General features: G+C 44.3%; 1 protein-coding gene across 4 annotated transcripts in view; it reads right to left on the reverse strand.

Moving 5' to 3' along the window:
• Positions 1 to 6,095: 6,095 nt before the first annotated feature.
• Ngf (nerve growth factor) overlaps positions 6,096 to 24,877 on the reverse strand; it is a 59,463-nt gene continuing 40,681 nt past the window's right edge. For all 4 annotated transcript variants that reach the window (XM_004853789.4, XM_087213303.1, XM_087213302.1 and 1 more), the window contains 2 exons: positions 18,823 to 18,946; positions 6,096 to 6,983 (listed from right to left, as the gene is read on the reverse strand). In XM_004853789.4, the coding sequence (XP_004853846.1) occupies positions 6,246 to 6,971 (726 nt within the window). In that variant the 5' untranslated portion in view covers positions 6,972 to 6,983; positions 18,823 to 18,946 and the 3' untranslated portion in view covers positions 6,096 to 6,245. The remainder of the gene's footprint in view (positions 6,984 to 18,822; positions 18,947 to 24,877) is intronic.

Below are 24,877 nucleotides of genomic sequence, written 5' to 3' on the forward strand. Positions count from 1 at the left end.
GATCCAGGACTATGCTGTTCAAAGTGCGGTCCCCAGGGGACCACCACGGGGAGCACCATGGCTATCACATGGGAGCTGTTAAAAATGCTCCCTGTGCTGTAGGCACGTGGTCTACAGCCACATTCAGACTGAAAGCCGAAAGACCCACATCTTCCATTCAGCCTCCAATGTGAGCGTAAGAGCCTGGGAGACAGGGGTCCATCTTACTCCTCCACCTGCTCCAGGTTGCTCATGACATTTTGAAAATTTCACATCAAAGACTCAGTTTTTGCTGAACTGCACAAGGGCCTCAGCCTCTCCTATCAGTCACCTAGCCTGGGAGGATTCTAGTGAAGAGTCAGGTCCTCTAGGAATCTCCTGGTGAGGTAATGACATCTGATATTTTTTCAGCAAAACCCAAAATAATACAAAACACTACCCTGCTGGCTGAGTGAGGATCCAGCATCACATCCCTTGACAGTCTACGCAGTGTCCCAAAGGACACCCTGGGTGTCAGCCTGTCAGTGTGCTGTCTCTGGAAAAAGGAAAGTGAACCTGCTAGTTTGTGCTGTGGAAAGTTGGCGCTCAGGTGCCAAACCCAGAACCTCGCTGTGCACTTGGGGGCCTGTGACTGCCAGCCTCTACAGAATCTTGGGAGCGAGCCCTGTATGCAGCAGCTTCTCCTGGCAAGAGTTAACACTAAGGTGCAGCTGAAGGAATGTGAGGCTGGAGAGCCAGCTTCAGGAATTGCTATTGCAATCAGAAGACAGCCCAAGTTAGAGCTCCCAAGCCCTTTGAAGGGATGCCAGAGCAGACACATGTTTCCAATTATCATATGCAATCTCGACACAGTGTGCAAGTTGCACTTTTATTATGTCAAAGTGAAAGGAATGGTGAGGGTGAGATAAAGGCGGAGAGGCTGCCAAGCCCGAGACTGTGCTAGCTGTGGCACTGGACTTCAGTCCAAGTCCTCACCCCCCTTCTCTCCAACACAGGTCTAACCCTAGAGCCAGGGAGCATGGTGCCTCCTTGGAGAGCCTTTTTCCCCTTCTTGCTTTGGGGATTGAGGAAACCCAGATGAGTTGGCTGGAGGAGGTCTCATTTTCAATAAGCTATTTGACCAGCTCTTGGTATTTTGATCCGAATACAGACCAGATTTTGTGGAAACCATATGGGGACTTTGTGTCCATCCAGATTTCTCTGAATTTCCCCAGGCTATTTCTGATTTAGCAAAAGTTACTGCCTCTTCCAGTTGTAACTCAGAACCAGGTGAGAAAATAGAGAGACAATTCTTCTCACTCTCCTATCCAGGACTGGACAATCTAGGTTGGACTATACCTTGTTTATAATTCGGGACTGTGTCTTAGTCTAGGACAATAATTTCACTTAATTTCCATTTTCCAAACACAGTTCAAAAGTTGTTACCTCTAGGAAGTCTTCCCGGAATTACTCTTTCTATCGGATTGCTTCTTTTCACTGTGGTCATCATTTGGAATATGACCTGCTCATGACTAGCTAGTGGTGAGCTAAGCTTTGACCCTGGCAGTCAGTCTTATTGTGCTCCTACTGTGACACACTCCTCTGAAAGGAACTCAGATGCCTGCCATGCTGTGGCCTCCAGAAGGGCCTTGTCTTCGCTCACCCCATTTACACAGGGTTGGTTTGGGACACAGGACACAGGGGTAGGTGGTGGCTCTGGAGAGAGATGGGAACTAAATTCTGCCTTACCTGTTCCAAGATACTGATTGAGTATTTGCGGCATGCCACATGAGGTTCAGTGCTGAAGGGACACAGATGTAATGCATCTGTATGTTAGGGAGCAGCCCTGGGGTGGAGGACTCCCCTCTGCTGTGGATGGAGGAAGGTCTTCCCAACTTACTCTTGACCTCAGTCCCTTGAGCTATCTCCACAAGCCCGGGTGAACCTTGAGAAGGCCAGAGCTTCTCAAGTTGAAGACCCAAGTGAATTGCAGCAGAACACACCCCATGTGCTTGACACGAGGCAACACTCAGAGCCAATGGTTTATACTTGCCAAAGGCGGGGGGAGTAAACTTCCCAGAGAACAGTGGAGCCAGAGTTCTGGCTGTGCTGCATGCAAGCAGAAAGTACAGCCTTCCTGGCCATATAAGGTGGTCATTGGTCTCAGAGTGTCAAAGCTTGCTCAGACATAATGCACACAAAGTGCTCGGGCCCATGTGGGCATACTGCAAGCTCTCAGCGACTAATAGCAGGTCATTATTGCTTGTCACTGCATGAAGCCTACAATTCAGCTGTAAAACTGCCTGCTCATGAAACTCCTTGCCTTGTGGAAAGCTATTCCAGTCATTCTAATATCCTTTTAGGGTTTTTCAGACAACTCTGCTTTTCAAAACTAAAATGTTTTATACGCTCCTTAAGTGCCAGGCAGATATAGATATAGACATAGATATAGATGTAGATGTAGCACTGAGAAAAACATTGTAATTGTTTGCTTTTCACAAATAAAGAAATTATGAAAAGTCAAGCAAAGTGCTTAAGGTGACACAGCCTTAATAGGAATGCCTGGTTTTCATGACCCCAAAGCTCATGCTCTTACTCACTACAGTAGAATTTCTAGAAACTAGATGGCTTCCTTGAGGCCATATTCAGGCCAGAGTGAAGCTGAACAATTGCCATTCTTGCTCTTACCCTCTCGAGCCTGGTTCTATTACAACCATATTTCACGATGTCTTCTGACTACTAGGCTTCCTTACCTGATCTACATATTCACCAAAAAACACCTAAGCAAACATCTAGTGAGCACCATCATAGCTTCTCTACTAAATCAATACCAGCATTGCTAAGTTTGGAATAAATTACTTTGCTTCATATTTGCATAGGACTTCACTGGCTTCAAGTACCGTTTTGTTGTGTGCTTACAACCCTTGGACATAGGAATGACTATTTTCATTCCACAACTGTGAAAACCAGGTTCTAAGAGAAGCTAAGGCTCGCCAAGGTTTCATGGAGAGGAATGGGGGGGGGCCGAGCCTAGCACCCAGCTCTGCTGATGGCATCCCAGTATGCACAATCACACAGGGGCTGCTTCCTTACCCCCCAGGTTGGCTTAGACCTTCACTCCGAGTGGCCCAGTGCCTCCCACTGTTCTATTCTAAGCTTTGGTGGGAAGACTGAGGTCAATCTGAATCCAGGTTCCTGTGCTCCCATTCTGTTCTGCTTCCCTTGTCTGTCTTTTCTTCCAGGAGCAAAGAATACACACCCTGCCTGCTGTCCTCTATTCTAGATGTGGGACAGATCCTCCCCCAAGGTGCAGAAGATTTTTAGGAGAAATCAAATCTAACTGCTTGATAGTTGCTGAAAACCTGCACCCCATGGCAGCTTCCTGCTAGGAGGGAAAGCAGTTCTGGGGAGGCTGGCACTCTGGCTGGGGGAAGGGAGGTTCAAGGAATGAACTGGGAACATGGCCTGGAGTCCTGGGCCTCAACCTGCTGTCACCTCCTGAACCAGACACTTTGCCTTCAGCACAGCACACTGGAGCCTTCTGGGAGAGTTGGTCTGCTCGGGGCTGAGGATGAGTGGGGAGCACTAGATTTCTTTGCTTACTGGAGAACACCTGCTTGCCTGCCGGGGGAGGAAGTTGCCAGAGGAGAGGGTACTTGCTTTCCCTCTCTGGCCTTTTGGGGACCCTAGGCAGCAAAGTCTCAGTGAGGTACTGGAAGGCAAGTAAAAGGACGTACTGCTGCTCCTCAGCAGAATGTGAGGGGAAGTTTGGGGCTGTTTCTTCAAGTGCTCAAGTGGCTACAGCCTGATGACCTGGCTGGCCTCTCAGGGGAAGCCGGGTGGGTCTGAAACCCTGAGCTCCCCCTATGTGGGGGGTAGAGTCCAAGCTGAGGAAACCACCAGGCACGGAGTTGTTCTTGGACCGCTTTGACTCTGCTTGGCCAAACTGATATCCCCTGGTACTGTGAGAAAACATTGGCTCCCATGCTGGGACTCCAGAGGGTTTGCAGAAATGAGTTCCGCCTTTGGCAAAGTGGGCAGTGTTTTGGGGGTGAAGGGGGCCTCCTCTTACCAGCAAAATGCATGGAAACAAGGTGCCTTCGGTCTCCGTTCTTTCTCAGAGATTTAGATGGCAAGTCTTTCTTCTAAGCAGGCCTCGGGAGCCAGACATTTTTCAGATGTCCCAAGAGTCTTGCAGCGCTGGGAGTAGCTCTTGTCAGAATTGTCCCGCTAGGAGCTTCCGAATGCCTCCCTCCCCACTACTCTTTCCTCATATTCTGCACCCAGCAGCCCTGTCCAGCCACAAAGAAAAGAGCCCTAGAATCTGTCTGTGGAAGAAGCTGAGGACAGCTGAGCCCCTGGCACCGGAACTCTGCAAAAACCCACAGACACAGGTCAGTGGCAGGGCTCCCTTTCTGAGGCCTTTATCTGACCAAGCATCTCAGCACAGAATGTTCTGGTTGGTGTTTCTTGAATATAAATCTTTATTCCAATTGTAGTAGCTTTGATAGAAAAAACAGGGCACATTTCATCATGCTTTCCCCTAATCAAATGGTTCTCGTGCCAAAGCTCCCTGCCATTCCAATTTGCCCTATTTGGATTGGGTTGGGGGTGGAGCAGGACAGTCAGAGTTGTAGAAGAAATGAACACCACCAATTGCTTTTTTAGCCACTGGACAACTTGGTCCTGTTGTCTTAAACCCAGAGTAGGCATTTTATCCTCGGAGAAAAAGGGGACAATGGACAGGAGAGTAAAATTTCCATGTGGAATATATGGATTCGGGCTCGAGGAAAAATACAGAAGGAAGGTTGCAGGAGAAGGTGGAAGAGTGAGGCTGGGTCAAACCCTGCTTCGGAGTGGATCCTGCAGTCTGTCTGTCACTTTCATCTCTCTCTAATTTGCCTGTGAGACATCCAGTGTTCTTGAGCACATTAAAAACAAAACAAAACATGCAGAAAAAATAAGAACCAAGAGAGATTACGTAAAGGTGCAAATTTCCAATGATGAATGTCATTATATTGTATTCCTAAAATGTACCAATACAATTAATAAAAAACCAAAAAAACCAAACCAAACCAAAACAAAACCGCAAAGCTACTAATCCAAAGGGTGTTGGACTTCCTGGAGGGTTGGGTAAAGATGAGAGGATGCCTCCCCTCTGCTGCTCTGTTCTTCCTCCCCCTTGCTCATAACCTGTCTGGCCCTTCTTGCTGCCTCCCCTGTTTCCTTTGGCTATTAGGAGGAGCACAGAGCCATTGTTGCCTCCTGGCTTAGCTCCTGTCTGGCCTGCAGCTTCCTGGACTTGCTGCTGGTGCGCACTCCATTTAGTTCCGTCCTCCTTCCATCCTCGTCACCACTCTCATGGCCCCAGCCACCTTCGGCCACCTATGGAAATCATCCCATTAAGAATAAAAATGCTTTCAAAAGCACAGTCCCTGGCTTCTCTGGTTGTGAGCTGATGGTGGGGCCAGTGGAAGTTGCTGGTGGGGCTGCTCGTGGGTGGCAAGAGTGTCGGAGGCCCTAATGTTTTCCCGGGGTAATGAAGTCTTTCGGCAGAAAGCCACCAGGGATAAGCGGAGGAGCAGCCATCAGCACTGAGGCAATCGTAACATGAAATCAGATCTACCGTGACAGGCCTTGTGAGATTATTTTGTTACGACTCTTCCAGACAGCAGATCTCCCCCTAAAAACAAGCAGCTTCCCAGGGCTTTGGTGCAGGCCTCCTCCTTTCTACACAGTGAGTCTCCCCCGGATCCCGTTGGGGCCTCTCTGAGGTCGGGGGCAACGGTGATCTTTCTTCTGATGAGAGGCCACCAACTTCCCCAAGTGAAGCAATCAAAGCTCCAATCTGGGCTGTGGGGTAGGTAATCCAAGGATTAGGTAGATTTGGCTCTGGAATGTAGAACAAAGTTACAGTCCTCAGATACCCCTTCCTAATCATGCTCCACTTAGGCTAATATCTGCAACCACTTAACCTCCCTTCCCTGAAGTCTTTGTGCTATGGCTGGGGTGAGAGAGTGGCCTGTATTTACAGCTGGGCCTCAGGAAGGACTAGGCATTGCAGGGGACAATTCAGCCTGCATGTTGCCAAAGCTTGCAAACAATCCTGAGAAAAGGACTCCAGTGCCAGCACATGGGATGCTTCAAAAATTTAATAAATAATGATTTTTTAAAACTGTATAAACTATAAATTACCATGCAGTCCTTATAATTTAAAATAATTTACAGGTTGAGGTAGGGAGGGGCCCAGGAGTGTGGAGGGGGTGGGGAATGGGGCTGCAGGAGGATCAGCCTCTTCTGGATGCCTTCCTGCTGAGCACGCACACGCAGGCTGTGTCTATCCGGATGAAGCGCCAGGCAGCCTGCTTGTCATCCGTGGTCAACGCCTTGACGAAGGTGTGGGTCGTGGTACAGTATGAGTTCCAGTGCTTGGAGTCAATGCCCCGGCACCCGCTGTCCACGGGACTGGGATCCCGGCACTTGGTCTCAAAAAAGTACTGTTTGAACACATTGTTGTTAATGTTTACCTCTGCCAACACTGTCACCTCCTTGCCCTTGATGTCCGTGGCTACAGTCTTATCCCCAACCCACACGCTGACGCTGTCGCACACCGAGAACTCCCCCATGTGGAAGACCGGGTGGGTGGGGGACCGCTTGCTCCTGTGAGTCCTGTTGCCGGACGCCGCACCAGCCAACTCCAAGTCCAGATCCTGAGTGTCTGCAGCCAGGGGCGGGGGCTGGGTGCTGAAGAGCACGCGGGGCGAGTGCAGTCGCCGTTTCTTAAACAGTCTGGGGTCCACAGTGATGTTGCGGGTCTGCCCTGCCACCCGGGCAGCTATCGGTGCCGCAGGGGCGCTGCGGGCTCTTCGGAGGGCGGTGTCAAGGGAGTGCTGGAGTTTGGTCCAATGGGCTTGGGGGGCGGTGTCTCCTGATGGGACATGGCTGTCTGAGTAGGGTTCTGCCTGGATGCCGATCAGAAACACTGTGATCAGAGTGTAGAACAACATGGACATTACGCTGTGCACCTGGGGTGGAAGACAGGAAGATTAGCCAACGAAGCAGTGGGAAGTAGTAGCAAAGGTCAGAGCAGACCTCCTAAGAGGGTCCCAGGAGGTTTTTCGGGGTAGTTTATGGGCAAGAAGACCCTACATTTATCATCCAGACAGGGGCACTTCTGGGAAGGAAGAGGTTGCTAGCAATACTTACACAGGAGTGGCAGGCCTAAAATGGGGCTCAGAGGGTTTGGGTGTGTGGTTACCCTCTCTTTGGAAGGGATGGAGCCCCTCAAATCCTGCCCAGTTGCATGGTGTGGGCTTGAGAACATCACTTTCAGATTCCTTGAGGCAACAGAGGGTGGACAGTGCGGGTGCCCAAGGCACCTGCATCTCAGATGTGAAGGTGCTGGTCCTGCCCAGCAGTTTGATTCCCCTGGAAAGGCGCTGGGAAGTGCTGCTGGAGACATGTCCTGCCCAAAGCCTGGGCACTGAACACTCTCTTTCAGACAATAGCCCCGAGTTAGCTCTGAGATCTGGTGACTCAGAGCCCTTGCTATGAATTCTCAAGCCAGCGTGCTTGGCAAGAGACTTGTGGCTCTGGGACCATGCTACCCAACTACATGCATATATTCAACCACCACCCCACACACAGAAACAGGCGACTGCTAGTGGTCCATCTCTGGGGGAAGTTTATGCACTTTTCATATGTGTTCGTTTCTAACTTCTCAATCGTTTGTGAGCAGGGTTAGAAATTACTATTTTTCATATACAAGGAAACTGATTCACAGAAAATCAACCAACAGGCCAAAGTCACAGAAGTGGAGCCAAATAGAATCCCACCACTGGGATAACTAAGCCAGTCTGCTCTTCCCTCCATCCTCCCTCCCTTTACCTTTCATTCTTAAACATGTATTTCCTTTTTATTATTTGTTTTTATGCTAGTAAAGACCAAATAGCATGAACCTGTCTGCACCCAAGAAGACCCTACATTGCACTGCAGTTGGCACCAGTAACACTGCTGACCCTTCAGTCAAGTTATCCTGGGACAGCTCTGCTCTGGGGGTCCTTCAGCTGCTCCTGCTGAGCCCCTGTTCACTCCTGTAGATGCATAGGAAATGCCACCACCCCTGTCAATCTCTCTCCCCACATCTTCTCGTCTTCTTCTCAGGGGGATCACAGGTGTTAGAGGGACACCAGAGAGTGCTCCACTAACTTCCAATTCTGTCTTTTCTCCCATCTCTCCTGCCCTGTCTCGCAGGTCATTTTGCTTCCAACCTACTTTCCAAGCTTCGCATAGACACCACTTTCTCTTTGAAGCCTTATAAGATCCCTCCAATCAAACATGATCCCCTAGCAAGGTGTGGTGGAGCGCACCTGTGATCCCAGCTACTTGGGAGGCTGAGGCAGGAGAATTGCAAGTTTGAGGCCAGTCTGGGCAAATTAATGAGACTCTGTCTCAAAAAAAAACAAAACAAAAAAACAACAAAGGGCTGGGGGTGTAGCTCAGTAGTAGAGCACTTGCTCAGAATGTGTGAGGCACTGGGTTCAACCCCAAGCACCATAAAAACAAACAACCACCTGAACTTCAGAACTTCAGAATAGCCTATCTGCACACACATGTGTGTGTTCTTTCCTGCTACATTTGTGTAATAAAAAGAATTCTGCATTGGATGTAAGGTTAGAAAACTTTGGCTATCCAGCTCAACTACTTATTAGTAAGAAGAAATCCACTTAATCTTTCTGAGTCTCTGTTTTCTCATTGATAAGTGTGGACAATAAATGCTATTTCTCAGGGTAGTCGCTAGGATCGAGTGGGTACTCACCAGATCTGTTAATTCACAGTAATTTTGGTCTCTCCGTGTCATCTTCGGGTCCATTGCTGATTATTCCCTCTCTGAGCACCCTCCACCCATGCCTTTTCCCAGCACTCTGCTTTCCCTCCCCCAGACTACTTTCAAAGCAAGTGTTGGCCTGTGTCTGATTGTCCACGAGGTCCTGGAGGGGACAGCATATTGCATTCATCTGTGTAGCTGCTTACCCTGTCCCCTAGAGTGTATCTCTCATTTTTCCCAGGATACTGCACAGCCTTCTCTCTGTCCCCCTGAGCATGCTGTAGAAGATATGTAACATTTATTTCAATCATGGCATGGCCATGTGCAGTGTCTTGCGTGTAGTAGGACCTCAAAAACTACCAGGAGAATGAAGGGAAAAACTGAATGGGGAAGGCCAGAGAATCTTGCCCCCTGTTTTCTGTCCACCATAGTTAGTCATGGATTCTTTTTGACTTTGTGCACAGGGCTACCCACCACATTGCCAGTGTGCTTTGAAACAGTGAGTTCTTCTCAATACTGTGCTTTCATTCAGCTGGAAGCAGATAGCTCTTTGGTGAGATACCAAGAAGGAAATCACCAAATTGTTTTCTCTTTGGTTATTTCGAAGAATGATTTTGTTTGCTCCAGTTTGTCAGCCAGCCATGCAGAGAAGGAGGTGGTGTATCTGGGCTTTGACCACTATCAGATTTGCTGGCTAACGGTCTTGCTGACAAATGTCCAGCAAACTCTTAAAGAATTGATTATTTGTTGGCAGCTAATTCAAGCCTTTTACTTCTGCTTTTTTTCTTGTTTCATTTCATTCTTCAAAAAAAAGTACATAATATCTTTCATCAGGTGAATTAAGGGAGAAGAAACAAAATTGAAATTCATACTTTTATATCCAAATTTATAACACTTTGTTAGAATCTGAACAGGGAAATGAAGAAAAATTGACTAAAATTTAGTTCTAATGGAAGTAAGGAACAATCTGCTCCTTGCTCCCCATTGCCTTATCCACTGTATCCTTTGATCAGCTCATCCTCTTGAGAAGTTCCTGAGCTTTCTGGGCAGCAGATGCCCATACATGGATCTCTAGCCCACCTGCTCCTTTGGAGAGAGTTCTGAACCTCCATCTTTATGAGGACAACTTTTCACAGATACTGGCATTTTTGATACAAGACATCCAAACCCCAGATCCTCAACAAGTGTGTTGATATCTCTTTCCTTCTGTGTTCCTTTATTTATTTTATCTTCTGATTCCAACAGCATCAGCCCCATTTTGGACTAATTGATGAATTACAAAGCAGTTCTGCCACTATTATGTTTTGTGATCATCTTCTCAATCTTCCTAAATGTTCTTATGTCTATTTTCCTTTTCCTCTTACTAGAACCAGTGTGTCTTCATCCACCAGCACCAAGACCTAGCTCACCCCTGGACTCTGATATTTCCCTCCTTGTCCTCTATGAAGTACTCTATCTAGCCTCCTTGGCTCTGCTGTGGTGGCACACTTTGAGACCATACTTTTCTTTTCATCCTCACTTCTGTACCCCAGGTTATGGGAACTATCTCCCACCTGACAGCCAGATCTTCACCTTGCTTCATCCAATGCTTCTTATCCCTGCCATCCACAGGCAGCTTCTCAAAGCCCTGCTCTGACCTCGTCGCTCAAAGAAGCCAGTAGTGGGCCCTTGTCTAGTGAGCTAGAAGGACTGCTCAGGCCGGCATCAGGACCTTCCTCCTTCTCTTCACCTCCCCTAGCTCTCACTCCAGGAACATGAGCTCTTGGGGCGCTTCCTGACTTGTGCTTCCCCACCATTGCCCTTGCTCCACACTCTGCCTCCTCCCTCTGCCCCCAGACATGCTCCTCTTACCCTCCTTGGCCCTTTCTGCTCTCCTTCTATGTCACTGGAATCCTTTTTCCTTTCTTTTTTTTTCTGTATATCCTTTTATTGGTACATTTTAGGTATACAATACAATGACATTCATCATTGGAAATTTGCACCTTTACGTAATCTCTCTTGGTTCTTATTTTTTCCCCTTCCCCTGCTCTCCCTTCAACCCCTCCATTCCTCCCTATTTATAAAGACTTTGTTTCCATTTTTTCATTTTCTCATATTAATTCCATTCCCTTCTTTCCTTTCCCCTACCCCTCTTACTTCCCCTTCCCCTTTGTCCCTTTTCTTCCTATTTCACATTATCGATTATACCTTTTAGTCCTTATTTACACTTTCAGTTTCTCACATTAGAGAAACTATTCGGTATTTACACATCTGTGTCCTATTTATTTCACACAAGAATATCGCCTCAATGTGCATCCATTTAGCAATAAATGTCTCCAATTTCTCATTTTTTATGTCTGAGTAGTACGCCATTTTATTTAAAAAATGACATTTTCTTTATCCAGTCTCCAGTTGATGGGCATTTGGGCTGTTTCCAAGTTTTAGCTATTACAAACTGTGCTGCTATGAACATGGGTGCACATATATCACTGTAGTATGATTCTTTTAATTCTTTGGGGAAGATTCCCAACAGGGGAATAGCTGGGTCAAATGGGACCTCCAGTCCTAGTTCTTTGAGGTATCTCTATACTGATTTCCACAGTGGTTGCACCAGTCTACACTCCCACCAGCAGTGGAGCAGGGTTCCTCTTTCCCCAAAGCCCCACCAGCATTTGTTATTGGTGGATTTCATGATAGCAGCCATTCTTTCTGGAGTGAAGTGGAATCTCAGGGTTGTGTTCATTTGCATCTCTCGAATGACCAGTGATGTTGAATATTTTTTCATGTATTTATTTGCTATTTCTACTTCCTGGTCTGAGAAATGTCTGTTCATTGCAGATGCCCATTTTTGGATTGGGTCTTTAAATTTGAGAGGTCTGATCTTTTTAAGTTCTTTATAGATTCGAGATAGTAGACCTTTGTCTGAGGAAGAGCAGGTGAAGATTTTTTCCCACATTGTGGGTTGTCTCTTCACACTGCTGGTGGTTTCTCTTGCTGTGCAGAAGCTTTCTAGTAAGAAGAGATCCCACTTGTTGATTGTTTGTGCTAGTTCACGGGCAACTGAGGTTTTGTTCATAAAATCTTTTCCTACACCAATGTCTTCAAGAGTTCTACCTAACCTCTGTTCCAGCTGGTTCAGCGTTTCTGTTTTAATATTTAGATCTTTAATCCATTTCAATTATAGTTGCATGCATGGTGAGAGATATAGGTCTAGTTTTAGTCTTTGGCAAGTTGAAATCTAATTTTTCCATCACCATTTATTAAAGAGGCTATCTTTCCTCTAGTGAGGGTGTTTGGCTCCTTTGTCAAAGATGAGGTGGCTGAGTGTGCCTGGATCTGTTTCTGCATCTTCTAATCTGTTCCACGGGTCCTCAGGTCTGTTTCTTTGCCAGTACCATGCTGTTTTTATCACAGTAGCTTTGTACTATAGTTTCAAATTGGGGGTTGTAATACCCCCTGCCATGTCTCTGTTAGCTAGAATTGTTTTTGGTATTCTGGGTTTCTTCTTGTTCCAAGTGAATTTTTGGATTGTTTTCTCAAGGTCCATAAAGTATGCTGCTGGGATTTCCATTGGGATTGCATTGAATCTATATAGCAATTTTGGAAGTATGGCCATTTTCACTATGTTGATCCTTCCTACCCAGGAGCAGGGGATGTCTTTCCATTTTCTGATATCCTCTTCAATCTCTCTTTTCAAAGTACTATAGTTTTCAGAGAAGAGGTCTGCGATTTCTTTTGTTAGGATGATTCCTAGGTATTTCAGTTTTTTGGATGCTATTGTGAAAGGAATTATTTGCCCTATTTCTCTCTCAGTGACTCTGTTGTTCGTGTAGAGGAAAGCTATTGATATTTGTGTGTTGATCTTGTATCCAGCTACTTGACTGAATTTGGTTATTAAGTCTAGGAGAGTTTTGGTGGACTTCATGGGGTCTTCTATATAGAGTATCATGCCATCTGCAAATAATGACAATTTGACTTCTTCATTTCCTATTTTTATTCTTCATTTCTTTCTCTTGTTGAATTGCCGTGGATAATGTTTCCAAAACTATATGGAACAGGAGTGGTGATAGTGGACATCCTTGTATTGTTCTTGATTTTAGTGTGAAGGATTTTAGTTTGTGACCATTTAGTATGATATTGGCTGTTGGGTTTTCATAGAAGGCTTTTATCAGATTGAGGTAGAGACCGTCTATTCGAATTTTTTGTAGGGTTTTTATCATAAATGCATGTTGGATTTTGTCAAATGCTTTTTCTGCATCTATGGAGATGATCATATGGTTTTTGTCCTTGGCTCCACTGATATAGTGTATTACATTGATTGATTTGCATATGTTGAACCATTCCTGCATCCCTGGGATGAATCCCACTTGGTCAGGGTGTATGATATTCTTGAGGATCTTCTGCATTCTATTTGCCAGTATCTTATTAAGGATTTTTGCATCTATGTTCATTAGTCAGATTGGCCTATAGTTCTCTTTTTTGGTTAGGTCTTTCTCTGCTTTGGGGATCAAGGTGATGCTTGCTTCTAGGAATGATTAGGCAGTATTGCTTCCCTTTCAATTTCATTGAAGAATTTAAACAGTAGTGGCAGTAGTTCCTCTCTAAATGTCTTGTAGAATTCAGTGGTGAAGCCATCAGGGCCTGGGCTTTTCTTAGTTGATAAGTTTTTAATTATATTTTCAATTTCATCGATTGATATTGCATTGTTTAGAATTTTAGGTCTTCTTCATTCAACTTTGGTAATTCATATGAGTCTAGAAATCTGTGCATTCCTCCTGTGTTTTCCATCTTATTGGCATATAGGTTCTTGAAGTAGGTATTGATGATCCTCTGCGTTTCTGCTGGGTCCATCATAATTTCATCCTTTTCATTCCTAATTGCATGGATTTGGGCTTTTTCTTTCCTTTTTTGATAAGATTGGCTAAAGGTTTCTCAATTTTGTTTATTCTTTCAAAGAACCAACTTTTGGCTTCATTGTTTTTTTGTGTGTTGTTTTGTTAGTCTCCATTAAAATGATTTCTGCCCTGATCTTTATAATTTCCTCCTTTGTATGAGCTTTGGGGTTGTCCTGCTCTTCTTTTTCTAGAAGCTTGAGGTTCAGCATCAGGTGGTTTAATTGGGCATGCTCTGTTTTCCTAATATGAGTATTCACTGCTATGAATTTCCCTCATAAGACTCCTTTCATTGTGTCCCATAGATTCTGGTATGTTGTATTGGCATTGTCATTTAGTTGTAGGAACTGTCTGATTTCTTCTTTAATTTTGTCTGTGATCCATTGGTTATTCAGAAGTGTGTTGTTCAATTTCCATGTGTTTATGAAAGTTTTGTGGTTTCTTTTGCTATTGGTCTCTAATTTCATTGGCACTATGGTCTGATCATATACAGGGGATAACTTAAATTCCTTTGCACTTACCTAAATATGTTCTATGAGCAAGTATGTTGTCTATTTTGGAGAATGACCCATGTGCAGCTGAAAAGAATGTGTATTCTGATTTTGTGGGATGGATCACTCTGTAAATATCTGTTAAGTTCATTTTTTCAAGAATTTCATTGAGTTCTACCATGTCATTGCTTGTTCTTCATCTGGTTGATATATCTATTTGTGACAATGGGATATTGAGGTCCCCCACTACTATTGTATTAATGCTTATATGATTTTTCATGTCTGTTAGTATTATTTTTATAGTTGGGCACATTAGTGTTTGGTGCATACATATTCATGATTGTCACCTATTCCTCTTGGATTTTTCCCTTTATAAGGATATAATGTCCTTCTTTGTCTCTCTTCATCAGTGTGGGTTTGAAATCCACTTGATCTCCAAAGAGGATAGCTATTCCTGCTTTTTTCCGGGTTCCTGTCACATGGAGTATTGTTTTCCACCCTTTAACTTTCAGTCTATGAGTTTCTTTTTGAATTAAGTGTTTTTCTTGTATGCAGCATATTGTTTGGATATTGCTTGTTGACCCATTCTGCCAGTCTATTTCTTTTGACTGGTGAGTTGAGACCATTAACATTGATGGTTATAACTGATACGTATTGAGTTATCATTGTCGTGACTTTTTTTTGTTGGATTCTCCCCTCTTTGCTTTTAATTTGTTGTTGTGCCTGGTGGATTCATTCTGCTGGGCTTCCTGGGGTTGTAATCCTCATTGTCTTTTTCTAGGATTTTTGTCTAAAATTTTTTGGAATGCTGGTTTGCTATTCATGAAATTCCTGAGGTCTTCTTTGTCATGAAAGTATCTTATTTCACTATCAATTTTGAAAGATAGTTTTGCAGGGTATATCAATCTGGTTGCAGGCTGTTTTCCTTTAGGGCTTGAAATACATCACTTCTACCTCTTCTTGCCTTGAGGGTTTGCATTGAGAAGTCTGCTGTGATTCTGATGGGCTTTCCTTTGTATGTGATTTGTTTCTTTTCTTTAACTGCTTGTAGAACTTTGTTCTTTTGTTGGGTTTCTGGAATCTTAACAATTATATGCCTATGTGTAGAATTTTTTTGATCAAAGCTAATTGGAATCCTAAGTACCTCACTTATCTGTATGTCAAGTTCTTTTCCCTTCCTTGGGAAGTTTTCTGCCATCACTTCTGTGAACAGATTTTTATGCCATCTGAATTCTCTCCTGTTTCTTCATTGACTCCAATCAGTCTTATGTTATTCTTCTTTGCATCCTGTAGCAGCTACTGGATTGATTTCTTGTGGCCCCTTACAATTTTAAAGACATTTTTCTTTTCCCAGTCACTAATTGCAATCTTATCTTCTATATCTGAAATTCTGTCTTCACATTGGCTCATTCTGCTGCATAGACTTTCAATGGAGTTTTTAATCTCCTGGAAATCTGTTTGCATCTGTTTTATGGATTCCATTTGTTTCCTATGTTGGGATTCCATGATGTTCCCCAGCTCCTCTCTAGATTTATTAATCATGTCTTGCACTAGGGGCACAATCTCTGCTGTTATGTGAGAAATTATTTCTGATATCATTTTTTCCATATCCTCTTTTGTTGCTAGTTCAGTGAGTCCAGGTTGTTGAGTATCAGAATGTTCCATCTCATTTCCTTTTGGGGTTGTTGTAGGTGATTTGGAAGTCTGGTTCTGAGACTTGTTTATGTGTCTTCTCATTTCATCACAGAGGGGTGGGTGTTGCTGCTGGTGCCCGAGCAGCTCACCTCCTCTGCGCTGGGAGTGGTGGTAGCCTGGATTGGAAGCCTCCTACTCTGCACTGGGAGCTGTGGGACGTTGACCCAGAAGACTCCTCTGCCCTGGGACCTGTGGCATGCTGACCCTGAATCCTCCTTTGTGTTGGAAGCTGCGGCATGCTGATCTGGAAGCCCCCTCTGCAGTCTCCTTTTTCCTTTCAACACTCAACTTCAATGTCCTTGCCACTGAAAAGTTTTTCTAATTCCCAGGGAGATAAAGTTCCTTTCCATCTAAATGATTATGTTTACAATATTTTCTAACTCTAATATTTTAAGCTTTACAATATTATAAAGTTTTCTCCTTTACTTAACATCTATCTGTTCCTTCTACTAAACCAATGTCACAAAGCTCCTGGAGTCCAATGCTACTTCTAAACCCCATGTCAAGTTGCCATGTGATACCTACCTGATATCATTTAATGACAATGGAGACTTGCTTCATGGACAGATTGTTTCGTTTAGATTTGAAAATATCTCAAAGAGGTCTCCTGGGTTTTATATTAAAAGGCTGGGTTTTTAAAAAAAAAAATACTTGATTGGGTCATAGTCGTGTGTTCCTAGAATCTTTTTAAATTTTTCAGAAAGTATTTTTTTAAAGTAATGATTACTAGATACAAAGGAAATGAGTGACTTGTGTGCTTTCTATTCTAGTGATATAACTCACGGTTTATATCTCTCCTTGTTTAAAGTAAACCGACGGGTAAGTCTGTTTATTTTTGAAACAACCTTTGAAGACTTTCTCCTGAACAGCTGACAGCCCTCCATGTGGCTTCATCAAACACAGCTCTGAAGGCTGAGTGATTAGCTTGGAAGATGCAATTAGGGGCTCACACGAAGGGATATGTTCCATGTCAGGTGCGAATGCTCTTTATTAGTTCTGCTCCAACCCAGAATGGAGGATAAATGACTGAGAACGGGGGAGATCCATCAGGATATTTTTGAATCCAGCCTCCAGGGGCTGCCTGGCCCCCCTGCCTTCTTCCTGGCTAACAGTGCTTTCTGCAGATTACCTGGACTCACACACTTCAATATTAAGAGATATTCCTGGTACTTGCTGAATGATATTCACACAGTTCTATCCTCATCTGAATAGGTGGTGGAGCTGCTGGACAGAGCAGAGCAGCAGCCCAGATATTTGTGGCTATGAAGGTCGAAATGACAGGAAAGCCTGGCAACCATGGCTGTGAGGTGCACTATAGAAGGAAGTAGGATGCTTCGATCTAACCTGGAGACAGAGGTGCCAAGAGCACTTAGTGATTCTCAGGCTATGGAGTCATTAACTGTTGACAAGGAGGAAATTCTTGTAGCTGAGGAAATGCAGCCTCATCTACCTCCCTCACCACATTCTGAGAGAAGGTCAAGGGTTATTTATTGCTTTACCCTTGGCCTCCACTCTGAATGTAAACCGGCTGCTGCCTTTGGTTGTAACCCGAAGTCAGACACTCTTGGCTGTTGGGGCCAGGAGGAATTCTGTAGTTCCATGATTCCTGAGGGAGGAATTCCTGAGGTGTCCTAGGCTAAACACGAAGAGCCCTGACAGAATAAAATTCAGTTTTCTTGCTGGGATCTCCCAGAAAAGATTTATTGGAGAGGGCAGGGTCTGAATGAGATATCGGTGACTGAAGTCTAGAGGCTCTCAAACTTCAGGGCATCGGAATCACTGGAGAGATGATTAAACCAGACTGCTGTGCCCCGCACCTACAATGGCTGATTCTATAGATTTGGTAGTAGCAGGACAATCTGCATTTCTAACAAGTTGCCAGGGAACACTGATGCTGCTGTCCTTGGGACTACATTTTGAGAACCACAAAACTAGCCTGATCCTGTAACTTTCCAAAGGACAGCCTTGAAGAGGCTGGGGACTCAGGGTCATGCAACTAGTATGTGATCGTCTCAGCCTAGGACCCTTGGGCTGTTGCTCAGCCTCTGCACCTTTTAGAGGAGAGAGGTCTGAGACTGCATACACACTGTTATCGATAGGTCCTGGCATGCACCCACTGTATCCTAAACACCAAAATGGAATTTCTGTTCAGATTGAGGGTTTTGCCTTCCTATTGCCACAAATTCAGATATAAGGGAAAATGTAGCTATCTAATCCATTTTATGTCTCGTGTTTCAGGTTTCTGAACATCATGTAGACTTGATCCAAAAACACTTGAAATGCCTATGATAGAAATATGTGGCAAGAGCACCAGCGCATAAGAGTACCTATGGGTTAGCTGGTCTCCTGCACGGGTGTGCTGGCTGCAAGTATGGGACAGACTCTCAGGTCTGAATTCTTAGAGACCTGTCTTACAATGGATTAGGTGAAGTAAGGACCACCATTATCACTTAATCTGGCATGATTTTCTATCCATCACAACAAACCTGAGAGGTAGGCCATATTATTCCCATTTTCCAGATGAGGAAACAAGGGTGGAGTAAGAAACTTGGTCAATACATGTGCCTGGTGGACATGGAACTCAGAGCCAGACCCGCCAGTGATCAGATGCAGAACTTTTCTTCACCCTTCTGCTTCCCTGGCCAAGGGCGTGGAGAGTAACTGTGGACCTTCCATCTCTGAAGGTCACCCCCTGAGACAGCCCAATGAGGCATTGTATGGAGGGTCCAACTTATGCTGTCTACTCGAGGTCTTGTGTTCTGTTATTCTTGATCTGTCCCTGGATGTGAGGCCAGCCTGAGGACACGAGGGATTTCCTCTCTGGACAGGCTGGGAAGGCCACCTTTGCAGAATCACTAAGCAGGATCTAACTCCCCTTCCTCCACCTGCTATTTCCAACTGTTCTGTCCCTTGAGGCCTCTGGTCCCGGTAGCTCCAGACCTAGAAACCTTGGCGAGGCAGACACCTCTTAGGTACTTACCTCAGTGTGGCCAGGATAGAAAGCTGTTCCCTTGGCAATGCTGTTATTGGGCCCAGACACTGAGCTGAGCTTGGGTCCAGCATGCCATCCAGCCCCCTGCACTGCACGACCACAGGCCAGAACTCTGTAGAGAAGGAGAGCTGATGTTAGATGATGGGCCCTGCACCATAGTCTCCAGCAGAGGGATGGATACCTGTGCCCTGGCAGGGGGAGGGATGTGCTAAAAGCACAAGTCCTATTTTCTGAGTTCCAGGAATTTACCAGCAACAGGCTCTAGGAAGAGCTAGAATCCAGCTACCAAGACTGCTTTTACATCATGGCTGGTTTTATACTTGGTGCAGGTGCTCCTAGACCCACACTAAAGTCCTGCTTCAGCAGACCCCTAAAGTTGCATCCAAGTAGAAATTATTCCACATATAACATATGCAGAGATGTGTAGACCCAACACTGAACCAGCCTAAGATAAATTACATAAATACCACATGGTTTCTCCTATATAAACCCAAACTATAAATAAAGAGTGAAATAAAAGATAGATGATAGGAAACAGAGAGACAGATATTTTTCAAAAGGGAAGGGGGCCGAGAGATGGAGGGAGGGTGGATGGGGGAGGGAAAGGGATGAGACAAAGAATGAAGATGTGTTGTGTCTATGTACCAGCTCCCCATGAGGAATGTAATCATCATGTACTGCAAACATGACCAATAAAAAATAAAAATTAAAAAAGAAGATGAAATCCTGACCATTCAGAGCAGTTGGTGGTTTGATAAAAATGCATGAAAACCTCATCAGCTGGTACATAACCCACAGCTCTTACTGAATGAGGATATGACTCTCAGAGCATGGTGCTGAAAGTCGTATTTCAGGGATTGGTAGATAATACGGTGAGAAAAAATTCCACTTGATTTTAGTTGTTTCTAGAAGCAATAGATGCACTCTCCTCTTTCACTTCTGTAAACTAATAGATGTAGATGCCTCTTTCATTTATTCAACAATATTTTCTGAGCATCTACTATGTGCCAGGCACTGTTTTAGGTGCTGGAGACACAGCAAGGAATAAGACAGACAAGGTCTCTAGTGTCATGGATCTTACACCCTTGCATGTATAAATATCTTCAGATTCCGTTTATGCCAGGAAGGAAATAAACAGAGTCTGATGAGAGAGGAAGGTATATCAAGGGACCACTGTATGAAGGTTGCTTGGTGAAGAGTTCTCTGAGGAAGTAGTTTTCAAGTTGAGATCTGAAGGACGAAGGGAAATGAGGGAGCGAGAATTCCATGTGGAAAGAACAGCAAGTGCAAAGGTCCTGAGGTAGAGATAAGTTAAAGTGACTAAGCATGAATGGCAGAGACCTACAAAATGAGCTGGAAAGGCCTAAAAGCCAGGTCAACAGGGACGTAGCCAGGACTTAAGGTTGGATCCTGTGGGGACAGGAATGGAGTGAGGGCTGTAAGAAGGAGAGTGACATGTTTTATGACTAAACCAGTGAACTCTTATGTCTATCCCAGAATTTGTTGTAGAGAAAATTTAGAATGGCATCTTCAGCCTTCCTGTCTGCATTGTCTTTCCCACTCCAGAATCCCTTCCTTTCATCAGGCCCTGTTCCAGTGTGGACCCCCGCCATTTTCCCTTCAATCTCCTCTCATCTCGAGCTGTGGAAGCAAAGGTTGAAGAGGCCATCACAGCTCCTCAGATCCCCAACCACGAAGAGGAGCTGGAGCACAGGGAGATAGGAAGGCCCTGGAGTGGACTCATGCTGCTAGGAATCATCAAGTGAACGACTGGGATGTTTTCATTCCTCTTCCTTTCCAAATCTCCTCAAAAATAACCTTTTTGCCTCAGAAGTTAATAGAAAAAAAATCAATACTCATATGAAAGTTAGGTCTAGAGGTAAAACATTCAAATACCCTTTAAAATCTCTAGGTTCTGTGGGAGTAGCACTTTCACACTCTCACAGGGATGTCGGTATTTCCCCTCGGCTAAGATACTGTGGGCACTATCTGGCCCCATTACTCATGGGCAGGGGGACCTCACTGCTCCTCAAACTCTTCATCTCGGGGTTTGGCTGGGCCTCACAGGTGGAAGGGCAAAGAAGCCACAGAGCTGTCCTGATCCAATTCCCTCTGATTCTCGAGTCAGTTGCTTAGCATTGTTAGGCACCTCTGAGATTCCTCTTCCTCAGGCCCAGCGGCTGGCACAGACGATATTTAAGGTTTTCTCTGATTCAGGGTGTCTGAGATTTTTATGACAGTAATGCTTCCCAATTTGCATCCTTACTGGATTAATAAGTGATGCTTTCTCCATTCTAACATTTATTTCATTAATTAACCACTTACATTTGCAGGCCTTGTATAAGCCATTGTGCCAGGTGCTAGGAACTTAAAGAAGAATCAGATATAATGCTTCCTATACCAGATAATCTAGAACTGAGGAAATGCAAGCACAAGACTAAGAATTTAAAGTACACCTTGATAAATATGATGTATATTTCATATTCTATGGAAACAGAGGAGACAAAAATTAGTTTTATCTGTCCAGACTAGTAAGAGACATATGTCCATAGGGAAGTAACAGCTGAACAAAGCTCTTAGGAAAAAATAGTTCATCAGGGAAGAAGGGAGAGAAAGTCACTACAGAACTTCTGAGCTCAAAAGCAGGCTAGAAGTATAACACAGGCTTTACAGAGGGGTGTGGAACAGGGTGAAAGGAGAGTGTGGTGGATCTTATACATTAGTAGGTGCTAGTGAACATTGCTGCTCTCACTGCTCTGGCCTGCTTTCTGTAAGACACAAAAAGCTTTCACTTTTAATCTGTGGAACAACCAAAGAAGTAACAGTAACTGCCTATAAATATGCTGGATGTTCCACTAAGACCAGCATACCTTCCAGTTAAGATCATTAGAATAAATGATTTCTGTCTAAGTATAAAATTCTACAACTCAGGCAGACCTGCCTTCTTGGGGTGATGATTGTTGTTATCTACAATCAGTCCCTGCATCTGCAACCTCCGTGATCTTTGCATCTGGCCTTCTGTCTGTAACTTCTGCTCGAGCCACCCCGGTGTAGGTTAGTGCTTCTGCTAATCTCACTGAGGTGCCTGGTTGCTTTATTTGAGCCCCTGTCCAGCATCTCCCATATCTTTGATCTTCTCTTACTCAGTATGGGTATGGTTTGCTACTGGAGAGAGAAATGCCCTGCCCAGAATGCTGAAGCATTAAATGATTTCATGGATCATGTTGTTATTGTGTTCGGTCTCATGCTAGTGAAGGTTGGAGCTCTAAAATTAAATCCAATTTAAATATTACCAATTCCTAATGCAAATATATCAGGGACAAACAACCCAAATGAATATCTATTTTTAAAGCCTCGTCTGTTCTCATGGAATAATCACTTAAGAAAAAATCAGATGGCTCTCATGATTTTGATAAATGTATGGAAATAAATCCCAGCTCACCTCAAGATTATCTTCTGACCCTTCTCTATAGGACACACACAAACACACACACACACCTAAATATTAATATCTGGTGTACCTCTCCTAGACCTGGCCTGTCCTAGGTCTCATGCTTTATCAGTAGTCCTCAAAGTGTGCTCCACAGTGGAACTCGAGCATCTTTGGCACTTGTTAGAAATGCATATTCTTGTGATCCACCTCAGATATCCTGGGTCAAAAATTCTGGGAGTGAAACAAGACAACTTGTGGTTTAATAAGCCCGGTGAGTGACCATGATGTAGACTTAAGTTTCAGAACCATTGCTTTAGGGTTCCATGGTGGCCCCCATCCAACTGCATCCTCCCCAGGGGTGAGGAACCCAAGGAAGAGAGCACTGGCCTTGAGTCAGTCTGTGGCTGGGTTCTGCCCACCCAACTGTTCCTCCTGTGGGACAGTCAAAGGCTCTTCCTCCTTCTAGACCCCCGGAGGCAAGTCTGTTTGTATGACTTTCTGTGGACTATTGCTTCAGCTTGCCCTTCCTTTTCTTTATGTCTTAATGATATTTTGGTCAATTTCAGCCAGGAAATTTTAATTAATGGTAAATTGTTAAAAGTCTCATCAGTATACAGATGAAGAAGTTGGAAGAAATTGTCTTGGCCTCTGCAGGCAGTTTACTATGGCATTAGCTGCATCTATTTAAACCTGCTAACTCTGCTAATAAATATCTCCCAAGTCCTCTATGCTTGAATTTTGTGGAGGATTTTATCTACTTCCCTGGCTCCCAATTTATGTGCCCCATGATCTTCTACAGCACTGGCTCTTAGCCCTGGCCACCTTCTGGGCGCTTTGGGGGATCTTTCATACTCTGCTGCCTGTGTCCCATTTCCAGAGAGCCTGATTTTGTTGGTTTGGAGTGCTGCCTGGGCATCAGGATTTTGTATAGCTCTCTCAGTGACCCCGGTGTAAAGACAAGCCTGAGAGCCACTGATGTGCAGGGTCAACAGGAAGCTTAGCATTGGCTCTGGAGAGCTGCTAATTAAGAGAAATTGTCAAGAAATTAGTGTCTTTCAGAAAAATATCAAGTGTAGATACGGTCCCATTTTGAACAATCAAAAAGGTATGAGAATATGACTTCTATATGCTAGGGAATGTTGTCCCTGTTGCTGCCCCCAGACTGTCTAGCTATAAGTTGACATTGTGGATTGGAAGGTTTTCTTTAAATGTTCTTTGGTGTTGGCCTAGTATCTGGTTGGCTAAGTATTAACAAGCCTAAGGACTCTTTGCTGATCCTTTGAATACTAAAGACTTGGGAATGCTTGACCCAAAAGACTTCTTGACCTATTCATCCCATGTTGTTCTGTGAAGCAATGGCTGCACCCAAGAGTAGCTCATACTGCATCAAAGATGTCAGGGCAGCTGCTACCTCCTTCCTCCTACTTCCCACCTGGTAGACTTCAGTTGGGAAAACTTACTAGAAATGTAAGACATTAGGAATATGTTGATACAGGTATAGTAATTTTTGGTGTTATTGCAGTGATTTTCATTGCTGTAACAGTTCTCCTTAATTCTCTCCTTTGTCCGTTAGTTCTTGCTTTGAGCAAGATAAAGGGAAAAAATTTGAAGTCTTTTGTGTTGCAAGTCTGTTTTCCTAATTTTTATCGTAATCAAAAGTTTTCTATGATGGAATATGACCATGAGGTTTGCTGACTAGGAGCTCTCTTATTTTTGGAAAAAAAATCAGTTTTGGCCACTTTGGGATAATTTGATGTGTTTTAACTATTTAGTGGTTTTGGCATATCTGATAGGAAAATAGTGCATCTGGTACCAAGGACTTAGGAAGGCATTAAGGTTCAGCAAAACTGCTCTCCTTTTTGACTGAACTTGGCTATCTATGCTGACAATTCTAAAGTGCCTTGTCACATTCCTTAAAGAGAAATGGTGCTAGAGCTGTATGGGAGGTATGGAGTAAATTACAAAACTTTTCTCACCATTTCCCCAGAGAGACAGGCAGCTAAGGAAGAAGCCACTGTGGCTGGCTGACCTTGAGCTTCAGAATGAAAGCATTTGCTCTGAATGTGAGTGTGGCCGGCCACAATCTGCGTGGTGTTTACCTGAATGGAGCAATTCATGATTTTTATAATAGCCAACACTGAGGAGAGGCTTTCAAAGTGTGGGTAATTACAAGGACATTAATGTAGAAAATAAGACTCAAACACAAAGCAACCTTCCATAACAGAGTTGAGGGCAGAATATTTTTGCAAGAATGTGCTGCTAAATAACAGTTCTTCTAGTATAACCAATCAGCATAGTAATACGAATGATATATCTATAATCTACACTTCAGTGCCAAAAACAATCCAAGTTTTTCAAACTTTTCTGCGACCTTAACAACACATCTCCTTGGTTCCAACTGGCTGATCTTTAAACCACAAGAAAAAGATCTGTTTCAGCTATGCGTTTGCTCTTTCCCTGGTTTGTTGTTCTCATGCTTGAAGATCAGAGCAGCCAGCAGGACTGGGAGCAAAGGGGACTCTCAGGTTAGTTGGAGTGAAAGTTTGCGTTTGACAGTAACAGCACCTCCTGAGGTTTCCACGGCACACCTGGGATGGCCACCTGGACTGA

Source organism: Heterocephalus glaber, unplaced genomic scaffold, assembly GCF_053883595.1.
Source record: "Heterocephalus glaber isolate CG9 unplaced genomic scaffold, H.glaber_assembly_v1.0 deba00001442, whole genome shotgun sequence".
Taxonomy (NCBI): Eukaryota; Metazoa; Chordata; class Mammalia; order Rodentia; family Bathyergidae; genus Heterocephalus; species Heterocephalus glaber.